General features: G+C 47.7%; 1 protein-coding gene across 1 annotated transcript in view; it reads left to right on the plus strand.

Moving 5' to 3' along the window:
- afap1l2 (actin filament associated protein 1-like 2) overlaps positions 1-20,387 on the plus strand; it is a 51,496-nt gene that overhangs the window by 23,607 nt on the left and 7,502 nt on the right. The window contains exons 5-14 of the mRNA XM_030775175.1: positions 2,022-2,133; positions 10,730-10,938; positions 11,429-11,608; positions 13,057-13,131; positions 14,333-14,417; positions 14,527-14,631; positions 14,922-15,133; positions 16,495-16,640; positions 17,036-17,150; positions 19,618-19,827. Of these exons, the coding sequence (XP_030631035.1) occupies positions 2,022-2,133; positions 10,730-10,938; positions 11,429-11,608; positions 13,057-13,131; positions 14,333-14,417; positions 14,527-14,631; positions 14,922-15,133; positions 16,495-16,640; positions 17,036-17,150; positions 19,618-19,827 (1,449 nt within the window). The remainder of the gene's footprint in view (positions 1-2,021; positions 2,134-10,729; positions 10,939-11,428; positions 11,609-13,056; positions 13,132-14,332; positions 14,418-14,526; positions 14,632-14,921; positions 15,134-16,494; positions 16,641-17,035; positions 17,151-19,617; positions 19,828-20,387) is intronic.

A 20,387-nucleotide genomic window follows, 5' to 3' on the forward strand; every position in this document is an offset into this window, starting at 1 on the left:
AGAGAAAGAGAGAGAAACAGAGAGGGAGAGAAACAGAGATAGAGAGAGAGAGAGAGAGAGAGAGAGGGAGAGAGAGGGAGAGAGAGGGAGAGGGACAGAGAGAGAGAGAGAGGGAGAGAGAGGGAGAGACAGAGAGAGAGAGAGGGAGAGAGGGAGCAGGGGAGAGAAAGAGAGAAGTTGAGTCATGAGTCTGTGTGAGGGCTTGTTCTGTGAGGAGCTGCTCTTTTTCCCACCACTCTCTTGTGTTTTTGTGGAGATGGACTATGCGCTTAATCTTCTCATAGATCTTCTGTCTCTCACTGCTTCTTCTCATAGATCTTCTGTCTCTTACTGCTTCTTCACATAGATCTTCTGTCTCTTACTGCTTCTTCACATAGATCTTCTGTCTCTTACTGCTTCTTCTCATAGATCTTCTGTCTCTTACTGCTTCTTCTCATAGATCTTCTGTCTCTCACTGCTTCTTCTCATAGATCTTCTGTCTCTTACTGCTTCTTCACATAGATCTTCTGCCTCTTACTGCTTCTTCACATAGATCTTCTGTCTCTTACTGCTTCTTCTCATAGATCTTCTGTCTCTTACTGCTTCTTCTCATAGATCTTCTGTCTCTTACTGCTTCTTCTCATAGATCTTCTGTCTCTCACTGCTTCTTCTCATAGATCTTCTGTCTCTTACTGCTTCTCGCTCTTTCTCGCAGCTCTCGCTGTCTGTAGACACATTCTGACCCTCTGGACTGGCTAATGTATACAGATTTTTCTGTGTTTGAAACCCTCCAGTTAACCCTCTACTGCCTTCAGCATATGTCTAAACAAACACACGCACAGGCAAGCACAGACGCACCCTCCACCATATCACTCACTGGAGAGCGAAAGGACAGTCAACGAAACTCAGTCAAAATGCATGTGAATCTCCTGTCATGTGGGTCGTGTCATGGGTCACGGGCAGGTGACGCCCGTCGAGGCCGTGGTTGGCTGATGTGTGGGAGACAGAAGCGGTTTGCCCACGGCTGACGGTGCTGCCAAGGTGTCATATGCCAGGGTCCTGTAATGAGCTGAATGATCTGGGAAACCCAGCTCAAACCATTACCCCTGCAAGCAAACACATGTGCAGTTTCCGTTCAGAGAAATAGGAGCTGATGTCAATGAGAGATGGTATTTATGCAGAACATCGGAATTCCCCCTTCAGTCAGAAATGAAAGAGAACATGACACTAACCGGAGAGACCGACCCGGAGCGGCTCTGGAGAATTCCCAGTGTGTGTGTGTGTGTGTGTGTGTGTGTGTGTGTGTGTGTGAGTGTGTGTGTGTGTGAGTGTGTGTGTGTGTGAGTGAGCGAGTGTGTGTGTGTGTGTGTGTGTGTGTGAGTGAGTGAGTGTGTGTGCGTGCGTGCGTGCGTGCGTGCGTGCGTGCGAGCGTGCGAGCGAGCGAGCGTGTGTGTGAGTGTGTGTGTGTGTGTGTGTGTGTGTGAGTGTGTGTGTGTGTGTGTGTGTGTGTGTGTATCTGTGTCTTAAAAATCATTCATTCATTCATTCATTCATTTTTTGAGCTGCTTATCCTAATAAAGGTCTCATTGGCCGAAAGGTGAGGAAACACCCTGGACAGGTCACCAGTCCATCGCAGGGCAGACACACAGACAAACACATTCATGCACACTTTCACACCTAGAGGCAATTTAGTGTCTCCAATTCGCCTGACTTACATGTCTTTGGACTGTGGGAGGAAACCCACACAGACACAGGGAGAACATGCAAACTCCACACAGAGAGGACCCTGGAATCGAACCCAGGAGTTCCATTATAAGTCAAATAAATAACATTGTGTTGTCAATGATGTAGAAAGAGAGCTAAACACCTCTGGTCTATGTCAGTGAGGAGGACTAACATATGGCATCCTCACAGAACTGAAGACATGACAGCTCTCTCTCTCTCTCTCTCTCTCTCTCTCTCTCTCTCCCTCTCTCTCTCTCTCTCTCTCTCTCTCTCTCCCTCTCTCTCTCCCTCTCTCTCTCTCTCTCTCTCTCTCTCAGAGTGTGGCAGGGAGAGAGCCCTTTCCCCTGCCTCCTGTCCCAGCTCCTGCGTTTCTGGAGTCTCCTGAGGGGTACTATGAGGAGGCTCAGCCCTATGACCTGACCCTTAACGGTGAGTTGGGCTGAAAGCCTGGACAAATTCACATCATCCCACACACAGCACAGACACAACAACCCCCACACACAGCACAGACACAACGACTCACTCACACAGCACAAACACAACGACTCACACACACAGCACAGACACAACAACCCACACTCACACAGCACAGACACAACAACTCACACACACAGCACAGACACAACGACTCACACACACAGCACAGCCACAACAACTCACTCACACAGCACAGACACAACTCACTCAGACAGCACAGACACAACAACTCACACACATAGCACAGCCAAAACAACTCACACACACAGCACAGACACAACAACTCACACACACAGCACAGCCACAACAACTCATACAGCACAGCCACAACAACTCACACACACAGCACAGACACAACAACTCACACACACAGCACAGCCACAACAACTCACACAGCACAGCACAGACAGAACTCACTCACACACACAGCACAGACGCAATAACTTACACACAGCACAGACACAATAACTTACACAGCACAGCCACAACAACTCACTCACACAGCACAAACACAACTCACACACACAGCACAGCCACAACAACTCACACACACAGCACAGACACAACTCATTCACACAGCACAGACACAACAACTCATACACACAGCACAGCCACAACAACTCACACACACAGCACAGCCACAACAACTCACACACACAACAAAGACACAACTCACTCACACAGCACAGACACAACAACTCACACACACGGCACAGACACAACAACTCACACACACAGCACAGCCACAACAACTCACTCACACAGCACAAACACAACGACTCACACACACAGCACAGCCACAACAACTCATACACACAGCACAGCCACAACAACTCACACACACAGCACAGCCACAACAACTCACACACACAACAAAGACACAACTCACTCACACAGCACAGACACAACAACTCACACACACGGCACAGACACAACAACTCACACACACAGCACAGCCACAACAACTCACTCACACAGCACAAACACAACAACTCATACAGCACAGCCACAACAACTCACACACACAGCACAGACACAACAACTCACACACACAGCACAGCCACAACAACTCACACAGCACAGCACAGACAGAACTCACTCACACACACAGCACAGACGCAATAACTTACACACAGCACAGACACAATAACTTACACAGCACAGACACAACAACTCACTCACACAGCACAAACACAACTCACACACACAGCACAGCCACAACAACTCACACACACAGCACAGACACAACTCATTCACACAGCACAGACACAACAACTCACACACACAGCACAGCCACAACAACTCACACACACAGCACAGCCACAACAACTCACACACACAACAAAGACACAACTCACTCACACAGCACAGACACAACAACTCACACACACGGCACAGACACAACAACTCACACACACAGCACAGCCACAACAACTCACTCACACAGCACAAACACAACGACTCACACACACAGCACAGCCACAACAACTCATACACACAGCACAGCCACAACAACTCACACACACAGCACAGCCACAACAACTCACACACACAACAAAGACACAACTCATTCACACAGCACAGACACAACAACTCACACACACGGCACAGACACAACAACTCACACACACAGCACAGCCACAACAACTCACTCACACAGCACAAACACAACGACTCACACACACAGCACAGCCACAACAACTCACTCACACAGCACAGACACAACAACTCACTCACACAGCACAGACACAACAACTCACACACACAGCACAGCCACAACAACTCACACACACAGCACAGACACAACAACTCACACACACAGCACAGCCACAACAACTCATACAGCACAGCCACAACAACTCACACACACAGCACAGCCACAACAACTCACACAGCACAGCACAGACAGAACTCACTCACTCACACAGCACAGACGCAATAACTTACACACAGCACAGACACAATAACTTACACAGCACAGCCACAACAACTCACTCACACAGCACAAAGACAACTCACACACACAGCACAGACACAACAACTCACTCACACAGCACAGACACAACAACTCACACACACAGCACAGCCACAACAACTCACACACACAGCACAGCCACAACTCACTCACACACACAGCACAGCCACAACAACTCACACACACAGCACAGCCACAACTCACTCACACACACAGCACAGCCACAACAACTCACACACACAGCACAGACACAACTCATTCACACAGCACAGCCACAACAACTCATACACACAGCACAGCCACAACAACTCACACACACAGCACAGCCACAACAACTCACACACACAGCACAGACACAACTCACTCACACAGCACAGACACAACAACTCACTCACACAGCACAGCCACAACAACTCACACACACAGCACAGCCACAACAACTCACACACACAGCACAGACACAACAACTCACTCACACGGCACAAACACAACGACTCACACACACAGCACAGCCACAACAACTCACACACACAGCACAGCCACAACTCACTCACACACACAGCACAGCCACAACAACTCACACACACAGCACAGACACAACTCATTCACACAGCACAGCCACAACAACTCATACACACAGCACAGCCACAACAACTCACACACACAGCACAGCCACAACAACTCACACACACAGCACAGACACAACTCACTCACACAGCACAGACACAACAACTCACACACACAGCACAGCCACAACAACTCACACACACAGCACAGCCACAACTCACTCACACACACAGCACAGACACAACAACTCACACACACAGCACAGCCACAACTCACTCACACACACAGCACAGCCACAACAACTCACACACACAGCACAGACACAACTCATTCACACAGCACAGCCACAACAACTCATACACACAGCACAGCCACAACAACTCACACACACAGCACAGCCACAACAACTCACACACACAGCACAGACACAACTCACTCACACAGCACAGACACAACAACTCACTCACACAGCACAGCCACAACAACTCACACACACAGCACAGCCACAACAACTCACACACACAGCACAGACACAACAACTCACTCACACAGCACAAACACAACGACTCACACACACAGCACAGCCACAACAACTCACGCACACAGCACAGACACAACTCACACACACAGCACAGACACAACTCACACACACAGCACAGACACAACAACTCACACACACAGCACAGCCACAACAACTCATACACACAGCACAGACACAATAATTTACACACACAGCACAGACACAACAACTCACTCACACAGCACAGACACAACAACTCACACACACAGCACAGCCACAACAACTCACACAGCACAGACGCAATAACTCACACACACAGCACAGCCACAACAACTCACACACACAGCACAGCCACAACAACTCACACAGCACAGCCACAACAACTCACTCACACAGCACAGCCACAACTCACACACACAGCACAGACACAACTCACACACAGCACAGACACAACTCACACACACAGCACAGCCACAACAACTCAGACACACAGCACAGCCACAACAACTCATACACACAGCACAGACACAATAATTTACACACACAGCACAGACACAACAACTCACTCACACAGCACAGACACAACAACTCACTCACACAGCACAGACACAACTCACACACACAGCACAGACGCAATAACTCACACACACAGCACAGCCACAACAACTCACACACACAGCACAGCCACAACTCACTCACACACACAGCACAGCCACAACAACTCACACACACAGCACAGACACAACAACTCACACACACAGCACAGCCACAACAACTCACACACACAGCACAGCCACAATAATTTACACACACAGCACAGACACAACAACTCACTCACACAGCACAGACACAACTCACACACACAGCACAGACGCAATAACTCACACACACAGCACAGACGCAATAACTCACACACACAGCACAGCCGCAACAACTCACACACACAGCACAACCACAACAACTCACACACACAGCACAGCCACAACAACTCACACACACAGCACAGACACAACAACTCACACACACAGCACAGCCACAACAACTCACACACACAGCACAGACACAACAACTCACACACACAACAAAGACACAACTCACACACACAGCACAGCCACAACAACTCAGACACACAGCACAGACACAACAACTCACTCACACAGCACAGCCACAACAACTCACACACACAGCACAGACACAACAACTCACACACACAGCACAGACACAACAACTCACACACACAGCACAGACACAACAACTCACACACACAGCACAGACACAACAACTCACACACACAACAAAGACACAACTCACACACACAGCACAGCCACAACAACTCACACACACAGCACAGCCACAATAATTTACACACACAGCACAGACACAACAACTCACTCACACAGCACAGACACAACTCACACACACAGCACAGACGCAATAACTCACACACACAGCACAGACGCAATAACTCACACACACAGCACAGCCGCAACAACTCACACACACAGCACAACCACAACAACTCACACACACAGCACAGCCACAACAACTCACACACACAGCACAGACACAACAACTCACACACACAGCACAGCCACAACAACTCACACACACAGCACAGCCGCAACAACTCACACACACAGCACAGCCACAACAACTCACACCCAGCACAGCCACAACAACTCATACAGCACAGCCACAACAACTCACACACACAGCACAGACACAACAACTCACACACACAGCACAGACACAACAACTCACACACACAGCACAGACACAACAACTCACTCACACAGCACAGACACAACTCACACACACAGCACAGACACAGGAGCTCCTGCGTGTCTGGAGTCACCACAGGAGACTGTTTGGCTTGTTTTAAGCTTTTAAACTCATATCAGTTTATAACTTATATAAGAAGCTCAAACAGCTATACAAGGAATTCTGTGAATAGGCTGACAATACGAGAATCATCTATAATCATACAGTAATAACATGGATCATAAACATAAAACTTATATGTGTGTGTGTGTGTGTGTGTGTGTGTGTGTGTGTGTGTGTTTATACACACTGTGTAGCCCAAAAAAAAAAAGTTGCCCTTTGGATTTGGAGCCTCTGGAGGCAGTGTTGTGATCTGGGGTTGGAGCCTCTGGGGGCAGTGTTATGATCTGGGGTTGGAGCCTCTGGAGGCAGTGTTGTGATCTGGGGTTGACTCTGGAGGCAGTGTTATGATCTGGGGTTGGAGCCTCTGGGGGCAGTGTTGTGATCTGGGGTTGGAGCCTCTGGGGGCAGTGTTATGATCTGGGGTTGACTCTGGAGGCAGTGTTGTGATCTGGGGTTGGAGCCTCTGGAGGCAGTGTTATGATCTGGGGTTGGAGCCTCTGGAGGCAGTGTTATGATCTGGGGTTGGAGCCTCTGGAGGCAGTGTTATGATCTGGGGTTGGAGTCTCTGGAGGCAGTGTTATGATCTGGGGTTGGAGCCTCTGGGGGCAGTGATATGATCTGGGGTTGGAGCCTCTGGAGGCAGTGTTGTGATCTGGGGTTGGAGCCTCTGGGGGCAGTGTTATGATCTGGGGTTGGAGTCTCTGGAGGCAGTGATATGATCTGGGGTTGACTCTGGAGGCAGTGATATGATCTGGGGTTGGAGTCTCTGGAGGCAGTGTTATGATCTGGGGTTGACTCTGGAGGCAGTGATATGATCTGGGGTTGGAGTCTCTGGAGGCAGTGATATGATCTGGGGTTGGAGTCTCTGGAGGCAGTGTTATGATCTGGGGTTGACTCTGGAGGCAGTGTTGTGATCTGGGGTTGGAGTCTCTGGAGGCAGTGTTATGATCTGGGGTTGACTCTGGAGGCAGTGTTATGATCTGGGGTTGACTCTGGAAGCAGTGTTATGATCTGGGGTTGACTCTGGAGGCAGTGTTATGATCTGGGGTTGACTCTGGAGGCAGTGTTATGATCTGGGGTTGGAGCCTCTGGGGGCAGTGTTATGATCTGGGGTTGCTTCAGTTGGTCAGGTCTAGGCTCAGCAATGTTACATGGCAATAAACTGAAGTTGTTTGTTGCCAACCTTACATGGCAACAGAACGAAGTCAGCCCACTTAACCCTCCAACTGTCCGCAGGGCGCAGGTGAGCTGACCACTGCCCTTGCGCCACAACAATCACACACACCTTAACTGTAGTGAGACTAACTTTTATAAGTATTAAATTGCATTACTGGGCAGAAAGGATGTGTCCTGTTAAAACAGTAAAAGAAACAAGTCCATTGTTTTACCAGCCCCACACACCAGTCACACCAGTACCATATGAAGAGGCCCTGGGACTGAAAAGGTTCCACAGCCAATCCAGACGGTGCCACACATGAGCATCCAGTAAAAAACGCAGACAGTCCAGACACCCTGTCATTGTGTTTGAATCTGTGTGCTCCTGTCTCAGACCTGTCATAGTGTTTGAATCTGTGTGCTCCTGTCTCAGACCTGTCATAGTGTTTGAATCTGTTTGCTCCTGTCTCAGACCTGTCATAGTGTTTGAATCTGTGTGCTCCTGTCTCAGACCTGTCATAGTGTTTGAATCTGTGTGTTTAAAGGCATACTATTGTCATGCGGTGGTGGGAAGTTCGTGGATTGGATTAATTTATTTGGTTCCAAAAGATTGTCAGTGGAAATCCCAGATTAAGTTTGGAGGAGATGATGTTGTGACAAGAGTGTGGAGACATGTCTATGCCTTTGATACAGAGCAGCGGGACTCTGCACAGCAATGCTGTCCGTAAAAATGTCTCAGTGGATCAGTTATTCAGTTAATGTCAATAAAGTGATATTGATCATCTTTAATACAGCACCACTGTCAGGAGCCCCTCCTCTTAATTCAGTTGAGTGATCCAAGAGAATGTGGAATTCTGGCTCAGAGTGACAGGTTCCTGCTATTAGGACGTGCTCACAGTCAGAACACTGACTTTCTTTGTTTCATTGTAAATGGTCGTTTGGCCCCAGAACCACACTGACAGAACATTGACCAGAATCCCAGGAAACATGGACCAAGGAAAAGTTAAACAGGAGAGAGACCCAGTGCAAGAGACACCAGTGAAAGACCAATTAAAGACCAGTGGAAGACCAGTTACAGAGCAGTTAAAGACCATATACAGAAAAGTGAAAGACCATTTAAAGGTCCAGTAGAGAGCAGTTACAGGTCAGGCAGAGACCAGTTTGAGAATATTGTCTCCTTTCTGCCATACTGTATGTGGATGTCATTATTTAAAATGATATAAAAACCACGGCACAGATTATGATGATATTTTAATGATCTAAAGTGCATTGAGGGCGTGTCCACATCCACTTTTATTAGTTTAACAGCAAAGTAAGGGTTAGGGTAAGGGTTAGGGTTTGTCTCTTAATTAACAACAGATCATCTGAGCACAAAGTAAGGGTTAGGGTTAGGGTTAGGGTTTGTCTCTTAATTAACTGTAGGTGTGTTTTGGGTGTAACGTGCAATAAACCAATCAGAGTGGCAGCTCCCATTCCTCTTATAAGCCACCTGCACTGCCGCCTTGATGGACTGCTATTACAACTGCAGAGTTAACACCCAGCACACCATCTCCCAATCCTCTGTCCAATCAGGTACTCCATTCTTCAGTGAAACAACTGCAACATTACTTTAGACCAGGGTTTCTGTTGGTCTGAGTGCAGAGGCTTTCAGCTGTGTTCAAAATAGCAAACACGTCAGCAGTGCGCCTGACCACACCTCATTTTAAGAGCAGATGGATGCAAGTTCATTTGCTATTTAAACAACATGGAAGCTGGACGGGAAAATGACCACTGCGTCGGTTTGAAACGATCAAAGACACTTGTGTTTCGGTTTGAGCTGTGTTATGCTGGGTGTAAGATAGAGCCCACAGTGTAACATACCAGTGTAACATACCAGTGTAACATACCAGTGTAACATAACAGTACAACATATAGTGTATTATAACAGTGGAACATATAGTGCACATATAGTCTCCACTGATGTATTATGCTTTAATAACACTAACATTAAAAACCCTAACCCTAACATTAAAAATGTAGTAATTTATGGAGACGCTCTGAGTGTGTGGTGAGGAGCTATGTGTGAAGATGCCTAACACTCTTCATCCTACCTCCTCTCTCCTCTGCTCCTTAATACCTCCTCTCTCCTCTGCTCCTTATTACTGCTGTCCTGTCTGTTGTTCACTTCAGTTTTGCCATCATACCAGGGCCAGGACTCCCACACAGGCTTCAGACACCGTCATTTATACTGTGATCATTTGGGGTATTTCTCTGCTTTAATTGCATGTCAAAGTCTAATTCATCTCTAACTTCCCCTCTCACCTGTATGGCCTCACTCTCTTTTACTCTCCTCTACTGTTCATTCCCCATCCAATGAAAACGTCTCTTTGTTCATTCCTAATCCAATCAAAACGCTTCTTTGGCTCAGCTCTGACCGCCTGTTCTCGTCTCTCGTGTCCTGTGTGCAGAGGACGCTGAGGCTGTTAGCAGCTCATACGAGTCGTATGACGAAGAGGAAATGAGCAAAGGCAAATCGGCTGCACAACACCAGTGGCCTTCCACTGAGGCCTCCATCGAGCTGATGAAGGACGCGCGGATCTGCGCTTTCCTCTGGAGGAAGAAGTGGTTGGGCCAGTGGACCAAACAGCTGTGTGTCATTCGAGAGAACCGTCTCCTGGTAGGTGTTAAATCACACCGCAACCAGAACTGGAGGCCCAGGAAGTAGGGCCATGTGACATCACTTCCTTTCTCAGTCACACACTCATTTCTTGCTAATGGGCTAAAATTTTTGTTTGTTGAAGAGTCACAGTGTCTGGAGTCTAACAGATTAAACGTAGACATCTCTCATCACTGAAAATACACATCCAAAACGACTTTGCCTAAATAAAACAATCGAAATAATTTCCTAGCATCATCTGATGTTCTGATCGTTATGAAAGCCGGTTTGAATAGTTCAGTTTTTCTTGTGTTTTTCGTGTTGATTGTGAAAGCTGTAAACAGTCAGAGATGATGCCCTTGTGTGTGTGTGTGTGTGTGTGTGTGTGTGTGTGTGTGTGTGTGTGTGTGTGTGTGTGCATGTGCTTGTGCTTGTGCGTGTGTGTATGTGTGTGTGTGCATGTGTGTGCATGTGTGTGTGTGCATGTGTGTGTGCGTGTGTGTGTGTGCAGTGCTATAAAAGCTCTAAGGACCAGACTCCGCTGCTGGACGTCAGTTTGGTGGCCTGCAGTGTTATCTATAAGGAGAAACAGCCGAAGAGGAGAGAGCACAAACTGAAGATCATCCCTCAGGGAGGAGAAGCCATTGTTCTGGGTCTTCAGAGCAAAGAACAGACTGAACAGTGGCTCAAGGTGGGAGCCACGATCCAGCTGATCTGAATGTAGTATATTTACCATCAGGGTAAACTGACATGTGTCTGTGAAGATGCCTTTGTGAAAGAGAAATCCACAGGGGGCAGTGTTGGGGTGACTGTGTAAGACACAGGGGGCAGTGTTGGGGTGACTGTGTAGGACACAGAGGGCAGTGTTGGGGTGACTGTGTAGGACACAGAGGGCAGTGTTGGGGTGACTGTGTAGGACACAGGGGGCAGTGTTGGGGTGACAGTGTGGAGCACAGGGGGCAGTGTTGGGGTGACTGTGTAGGACGCAGGGGGCAGTGTTGGGGTGACTGTGTCGGACACAGGGGGCAGTGTTGGGGTGACTGTGTAGGACACAGAGGGCAGTGTTGGGGTGACTGTGTGGAGCACAGGGGGCAGTGTTGGGGTGACTGTGTAGGACGCAGGGGGCAGTGTTGGGGTGACTGTGTAGGACACAGGGGGCAGTGTTGGGGTGACTGTGTAGGACACAGAGGGCAGTGTTGGGGTGACTGTGTAGGACACAGGGGGCAGTGTTGGGGTGACAGTGTGGAGCACAGGGGGCAGTGTTGGGGTGACTGTGTAGGACGCAGGGGGCAGTGTTGGGGTGACTGTGTCGGACGCAGGGGGCAGTGTTGGGGTGACTGTGTCGGACACAGGGGGCAGTGTTGGGGTGACTGTGTCGGACGCAGGGGGCAGTGTTGGGGTGACTGTGTAGGACACAGGGGGCAGTGTTGGGGTGACTGTGTAGGACACAGAGGGCAGTGTTGGGGTGACTGTGTAGGACACAGAGGGCAGTGTTGGGGTGACTGTGTAGGACGCAGGGGGCAGTGTTGGGGTGACAGTGTGGAGCACAGGGGGCAGTGTTGGGGTGACTGTGTCGGACGCAGGGGGCAGTGTTGGGGTGACTGTGTCGGACGCAGGGGGCAGTGTTGGGGTGACTGTGTAGGACGCAGGGGGCAGTGTTGGGGTGACTGTGTCGGACACAGGGGGCAGTGTTGGGGTGACTGTGTCGGACACAGGGGGCAGTGTTGGGGTGACTGTGTAGGACGCAGAGGGCAGTGTTGGGGTGACTGTGTAGGACGCAGAGGGCAGTGTTGGGGTGACTGTGTCGGACGCAGGGGGCAGTGTTGGGGTGACTGTGTCGGACACAGGGGGCAGTGTTGGGGTGACTGTGTAGGACGCAGGGGGCAGTGTTGGGGTGACTGTGTCGGACACAGGGGGCAGTGTTGGGGTGACTGTGTGGAGCACAGAGGGCAGTGATTTTAGTGAAATGGTGATAAAACTTCAGTCCAGCAGCTTCTGTTAATAATAATAATAATAATAATAATAATAATAATAATAATAATAATAATAATAATAATAAAACAGCATGGTAAAGGAGTTTGGATCCTGATGACACTCAGAGACCTGTCTAAATCATGGTTCTGTATGAACTTCTTTCAGGTGATCCAGGAGATTAGTCCTAAATCTACTGAGGGGACGGAGGTTTCTGACTCTCCCAGACTCATCTGCACTAAGGTCTGAACTCCCTGTCATCACTAGTCTTTATTTTCCTTTGTTTTCAAACTGTTGTTATGATGTGTGTGGTGTGATATGATATGATGTGATGTGATGTGATGTGATGGGATGGGATGGGATGGGATGGGATGGGATGGGATGTGATGTGATGTGATGTGATGTGATGGGATATATGTGATGTGATGTGATGTGATGGGATGGGATGGGATGGGATGGGATGGGATATGATATGATGTGATGTGATGTGATGTGATGGGATGGGATGGGATGGGATGTGATGTAATGGGATAGGATATATGTGATGGGATGGGATGGGATGTGATGTGATGTGATGGGATGGGATGGGATGGGATGGGATGGGATGGGATGGGATGAGATGAGATGAGATGAGATGAGATGAGATGAGATGAGATGAGATGAGATGAGATGAGATGGGATGGGATGGGATGAGATGTGATGTGATGTGATGTGATGGGATGGGATGGGATGGGATGGGATGAGATGAGATGAGATGAGATGAGATGAGATGAGATGAGATGTGATGGGATGGGATGAGATGTGATGGGATGTGATGGGATGGGATGGGATGGGATGGGATGGGATGGGATGGGATGAGATGAGATGAGATGAGATGAGATGAGATGGGATGGGATGGGATGGGATGGGATGGGATGGGATGGGATGAGATGTGATGGGATGGGATGAGATGTGATGAGATGTGATGGGATGGGATGGGATGGGATGGGATGGGATGGGATGGGATGAGATGAGATGAGATGGGATGGGATGAGATGTGATGGGATGTGATGAGATGTGATGAGATGTGATGTGATGGGATGGGATGGGATGGGATGGGATGGGATGGGATGGGATGAGATGAGATGAGATGTGATGTGATGGGATGGGATGGGATGTGATGAGATGTGATGTGATGTGATGGGATGGGATGGGATGGGATGGGATGAGATGTGATGGGATGGGATGAGATGAGATGAGATGAGATGAGATGAGATGAGATGAGATGAGATGAGATGAGATGAGATGAGATGTGATGTGATGTGATGGGATGGGATGGGATGGGATGGGATGAGATGTGATGGGATGTGATGAGATGTGATGTGATGTGATATGATGGGATGAGATGGGATGGCTTTGTCATGAGGTAAGATTGGTTCTGGTTAAATGGGTCTGGTCTGTGCAGGGTGAGCTGACAGAGAGACACTCCATGGCCTCAGAGAGTGGGAGCAGTACGGACAGCCACGCTGACCTGACTGACAGTAAAGATGGTGAGACTATATCCTGCCCCTGAAGCTTCCAGTCTCCAGAGATGACTTTGTCTTTGTTTTTTAACAATTATGTGCTTGTTGTTGTTATTGTTGTTGTTTTTATTCACAGTTAAGAAGAAACATGGGCCTGGTCTGAAGTTCAGCAATCTAATGAACATTGGGAAGAAAAAAGTTTCATCTTTGGAAAGCCCAGAGAAGAATATAGAAACATCTGGTAAACACGCTGCTCTTCCCCTTCATCATATCTCATTGTTCTCCCCATCTTTCTCCCTCACCTCCATCTGTTTGCCTGTATCTCTCTCTCTCCCTTGCCTCTGTATGTCTACCTGTCTGTCTCTCCCCTACCTCTGTCTGTCTCACTGTCTCTCTCTCTCCCTCACCTCTGTCTGTATGCCTCTCTCTCTCTCTTTCTCCTTCTCTCTCTCTCCCCCTTATCTCTGTCTGTCTCCCTGTCTCTCTCTCTCTCTCTCTCTCTCTCTCACCTCTGGCTGTTTTTCTCCGAAGGTTACCTGAATGTCCTGGTAAACAGTCAGTGGCGGACCCGTTGGTGCCTTGTTAAGAACCGGCAGCTCTGGTTCTATCAGGACAAGGGCAAAGGCAAAGTGGTTCAGCAGCCCGTGGCCCTGGAGGGCTGTATGGTTCTCCCTGACCCCAGCCCTGAACACCTCTACTCCTTCCGTATTCAGATGGCTGGAGAGGAGCTGGCCACTCTGGAGGTGAGGAGTCAGTGGGAAGTGTGCTCTGCTGTAGCCCATGGAGCTTTTCTTCCTCTTAACTTCTAGTTCAAAACTGTGAAAAAAATCACTTTGGAGTCTTTTAGTATCATCATGTGTCTGTGATATTCTGCCATTTTAACTACGTTCAGACATACACTGATAGTTTAATGGTCAATACAATGCTACAGTTTAATGTTCAGTAGAACACTACAGTTAAGCATTCAGCAGAATGCTATAGTTTAATGTTCATTAGAATGCTACAGCTTAATGTTCAGTTGAATGCAATAGTTTAATGTTTAGCAGAATGCTGAATATCTCTACCTCCAGGAGTCTGCCATTTCTCTCTGTTTTTCACACACACACACGCATGTCTGTGATTCTACTGAGTTGGAGTTTAAGAACAGCATGTCTGTGACTCTACTGAGTTGGAGTTTAAGAGCAGCATGTCTGTGATTCTACTGAGTTGGAGTTTAAGAGCAGCATGTCTGTGATTCTACTGAGTTGGAGTTTAAGAACAGCATGTCTGTGATTCTACTGAGTTGGAGTTTAAGAGCAGCATATCTGTGATTCTACTGAGTTGGAGTTTAAGAACAGCATGTCTGTGACTCTACTGAGTTGGAGTTTAAGAGCAGCATGTCTGTGATTCTACTGAGTTGGAGTTTAAGAACAGCATGTCTGTGACTCTACTGAGTTGGAGTTTAAGAGCAGCACGTCTGTGATTCTACTGAGTTGGAGTTTAAGAGCAGCATGTCTGTGATTCTACTGAGTTGGAGTTTAAGAGCAGCATGTCTGTGATTCTACTGAGTTGGACTCTACAGAGTTGGAGTTTAAAAACCACAGATTAGCATTCCTCAGTGTGTGCTGACGGTGCAGTTCTTCTCTGATAGCCTCACTCAGCCTGGCTGCCAGCCCAGTGCTGGGGGAATTACACAGCTGGAGCTGGGTCTCTCCTCAGCCCATCTCACTCCACTGCCACAGTGTGAGTGTGGGCTGACAACCACGGTCACGTTGCTTAAGCCTGCACCGTCCCTCAGACAGTGAAACCTGGGGTGGACTCTTCTGACCATGGCGAGAACAGGGTTATTAAGCTTTCGATTAAGTTTTCTAGTTGTTATCACTCAGTCTTCTCTGCCCCAGAAATTCTCACTCAGTTTCATGGACTGTGTGTTACTGCCCTAATTTCAGACATACATTCTTCAGTAAACAAAGAGATGAGACTGACTAGGAACAGCTGAAACTTTTTCCATCAGAAAAGAAAGCATCTTTCACTGTGTAAAGTCTGCCCTCTACATGCCCACAGCTGCACTGACTGTCCTCATTCACAACCAACTATTGTCTTCCTCCATCATATCTGTCCTCAGGCCAAGTCATCTACTGACATGGGACACTGGCTGGGGTTGCTGTTGTCACAGACGGGAACCAGAACCGACCCAGCAGAACTGACATATGATTATGTGAACTCAGAGAGGATATCCAGCATCCTCAATGCAGCTAGAACCTCCATGTAGTGAGTGGTGTCCCATGAACAAATGTGTTTTTCCGTGCGTGTCTGTCAGTGTGTGTGTGTTTGACCTGTGTTTTTCTGTGCGTGTCTGTCAGTGTGTGTGTGTTTGACCTGTGTTTTTCTGTGCGTGTCTGTCAGTGTGTGTGTGTTTGACCTGTGTTTTTCCGTGCGTGTCTGTCAGTGTGTGTATGTTTGACCTGTGTTTTTCTGTGCGTGTCTGTCAGTGTGTGTGTGTGTTTGACCTGTGTTTTTCTGTGCATGTCTGTCAGTGTGTGTATGTGCTTGATATGTGTTTTTCTGTGCGTGTCTGTCAGTGTGTGTGTGTTTGATCTGTGTTTTTCTGTGTGTGTCTGTCAGTGTGTGTGTGTTTGACCTGTGTTTGTATTTCTTTCATGTAGCCTGATGCAGAGAAGATTCTCAGAGCCCAACACATACATAGACAGCCCCCCCTCAGACCCCCAGGGCACAGACGACATCTACGATGATGTGGCATCCATAGGAAATGACCAGGAGGTGAGATCAGACTCACACACTTAACAAAACCTGCATGCACCAGTGCAACCAGCAGAGGCTGCATCACCCCCACTGTTTAGGTCTAACCTGCTCCTCTAGCCTTGTTTAGGTCTAACCTGCTCCTCTAGCCTTGTTTAGGTCTAATGTGCTCCTCTAGGCTTGTTTAGGTCTAACCTGCTCCTCTAGCCTTGTTTAGGTCTAACCTGCTCCTCTAGGCTTGTTTAGGTCTAACCTGCTCCTCTAGGCTTGTTTAGGTCTAACCTGCTCCTCTAGCCTTGTTTAGGTCTAACCTGCTCCTCTAGGCTTGTTTAGGTCTAACCTGCTCCTCTAGCCTTGTTTAGGTCTAACCTGCTCCTCTAGGCTTGTTTAGGTCTGTCAGTGTGTGTGTGTTTGTCAGGGGGTGCCGTCATATTTTGATTTGACTGTTGTGGCCTGTAAAGCCCCTTGAGACTGTAAACAGTGATATTGGGCTCTAAATAAACTTGAACTTGAACTTGAACTTAGGCTTGTTTAGGTCTAACCTGCTCCTCTAGCCTTGTTTAGGTCCAACCTGCTCCTCTAGGCTTGTTTAGGTCTAACCTGCTCCTCTAGGCTTGTTTAGGTCTAACCTGCTCCTCTAGCCTTGTTTAGGTCTAACCTGCTCCTCTAGCCTTGTTTAGGTCTAACCTGCTCCTCTAGGCTTGTTTAGGTCTAACCTGCTCCTCTAGCCTTGTTTAGGTCTAACCTGCTCCTCTAGGCTTGTTTAGGTCTAACCTGCTCCTCTAGCCTTGTTTAGGTCTAACCTGCTCCTCTAGGCTTGTTTAGGTCTAACCTGCTCCTCTAGGCTTGTTTAGGTCTAACCTGCTCCTCTAGCCTTGTTTAGGTCTAACCTGCTCCTCTAGCCTTGTTTAGGTCTAACCTGCTCCTCTAGCCTTGTTTAGGTCTAACCTGCTCCTCTAGCCTTGTTTAGGTCTAACCTGCTCCTCTAGCCTTGTTTAGGTCTAACCTGCTCCTCTAGCCTTGTTTAGGTCTAACCTGCTCCTCTAGGCTTGTTTAGGTCTAACCTGCTCCTCTAGCCTTGTTTAGGTCTAACCTGCTCCTCTAGGCTTGTTTAGGTCTAACCTGCTCCTCTAGCCTTGTTTAGGTCTAACCTGCTCCTCTAGGCTTGTTTAGGTCTAACCTGCTCCTCTAGCCTTGTTTAGGTCTAACCCGCTCCTCTAGGCTTGTTTAGGTCTAACCTGCTCCTCTAGGCTTGTTTAGGTCTAACCTGCTCCTCTAGGCTTGTTTAGGTCTAACCTGCTCCTCTAGGCTTGTTTAGGTCTAACCTGCTCCTCTAGCCTTGTTTAGGTCTAACCTGCTCCTCTAGGCTTGTTTAGGTCTAACCTGCTCCTCTAGGCCGTGTGATCAATGTCTAGTCTGTTGTCACCACTACCATAGAACTAGCCATAAAGGAGGCTGATGTCGTCAAACATTTGCCTCTTGTTGTGCAAATAAACGCATAAGGGAAATCTGATTGGTTAGCTGATCCGCAGAATCTTAAATTGTATCTTTTCAAATGTGGCGCTCCTCCCCAAATGATAACCAATGACAGTCCTACTCTAGCTAGTTCAAATGATGACCAATGACAGTCCTACTCTAGCTAGTTCATGTTAGACAGCAGCCAAGCTCAAAATGAGTGAGCCACTTAATTTGTTAGAAACCTGGGAGCAGGAGAGTAAACTTCAAATAGGAAGGCCAGATTTAATTATTCATTAAGCAGTCTGTGGCGTTTCTCTCTCGATGTGTGTATGCACGTGTGTGTGTGTGAGCGTGGTCAGGTTTCTGTGCGTACCCTATGATGAAATCTTGCAGGCCCATGTCACAGTGTGAATGCAAAAACAACTGAGACCCATTTCTGTTGGTCCACTTTAAGAGGACTGAGTTTGGTGCGTTTAAAAAGGACTACATGTGAAAACACCTTTAGTTTGCTGAGTTACACAACTATCCATCACCTGTAGAGAGTGTTCCATTATAAAACCAATGTAATATGGGTGTTCTGTATGTACTGCACACACACACACACACACACACACACAGACACATGATTCAAAACTTGTTCTGGCTCCAGTGGAAACAATAGCTGTTCCCTGTGTTATGGTCAATTCACCAATGAATTCATTAATTCCTATTCAAGTGAAGAATTTACTTTAACTTGAATTTGAATTGAATGAACCACTGAAGAAACGGAGCTGAAACTGACGTGTAGCCAAAGTGCAGGGAGTGAACACACATTCCACACATGAAACAGTCTGGCCATTTCCATGCAAGGATATGGAGAAAAATGGGGTGCAAATATGTTTTAATGCAGTTCTTTCTAATACCGTGTTGGATATTTGATTTTATGGATAATTGTTGGCCTGTTATGTTATGTGTTTTTTATGTGGTTGTGGAAGTTGACTGAAGTTGTTCATTGAAGTTGTGATTGTGTGTCTCTCTGTGGTTGTCTTAGGAGGAGGATGAGGAGAGCACAGGTGAGGTCGCTGTGTGTGTGGACCAGGAGCAGGACGACAAAACCAGGGTGTATCTGGACCTGGCCCCAGTCCGATCTTTCCTCCACACGTCCTCAGGAAGAGGGTCTCCCCAGACCTCCCAGTCCCAAAACAGAGATCCCAGTACCCCACCAGCCCCCACTGAAGAATGGCAAGACCCCAAAGACCAGGTCAGCCCACAAACAGATCCGGCGTAACCCTAAATAACCAATAAATAACCAAACAAATAGATGTTTAAGAAAAGTAAACAAGTAAGAAACCCTAAATTATTAATAATAACCTTTTACATCCCACCGTTACTCTGACCTATGGACTGTGAGTATACAATCAAAATCAGTTCATTTCATCTACTGCTCGAAGAATGATGTCTCACACCTGTAAAGAGTTAAACCCTCTGCAGACCTCATGAAAACCTGACAATGACTGAAATGTAAACCAAGAACAATGGACTGCATGAACCAGTTTTTATTGGTGTTTGGGGTAGAGCTGTACAGAACCGTCATTATCTGTCTCTGTATCTGTTCAACAGAATGACCTGTCTCTGTCTCTGTATCTGTTCAACAGAATGACCTGTCTCTGTCTCTGTATCTGTTCAACAGAATGATCTGTCTCTATATCTGTATTCCGATAGTAGACTGGAGGTGGGCGTGGTTTATAGCGGAGGTCACTCTAAATCGGGCAAATGTTGTATTTTCTAACCTAATATTCATCGGCAATGCAATTTTTGTGC

The sequence above is a fragment of the Chanos chanos genome, chromosome 5, assembly GCF_902362185.1.
Source record: "Chanos chanos chromosome 5, fChaCha1.1, whole genome shotgun sequence".
Classification (NCBI taxonomy): Eukaryota; Metazoa; Chordata; class Actinopteri; order Gonorynchiformes; family Chanidae; genus Chanos; species Chanos chanos.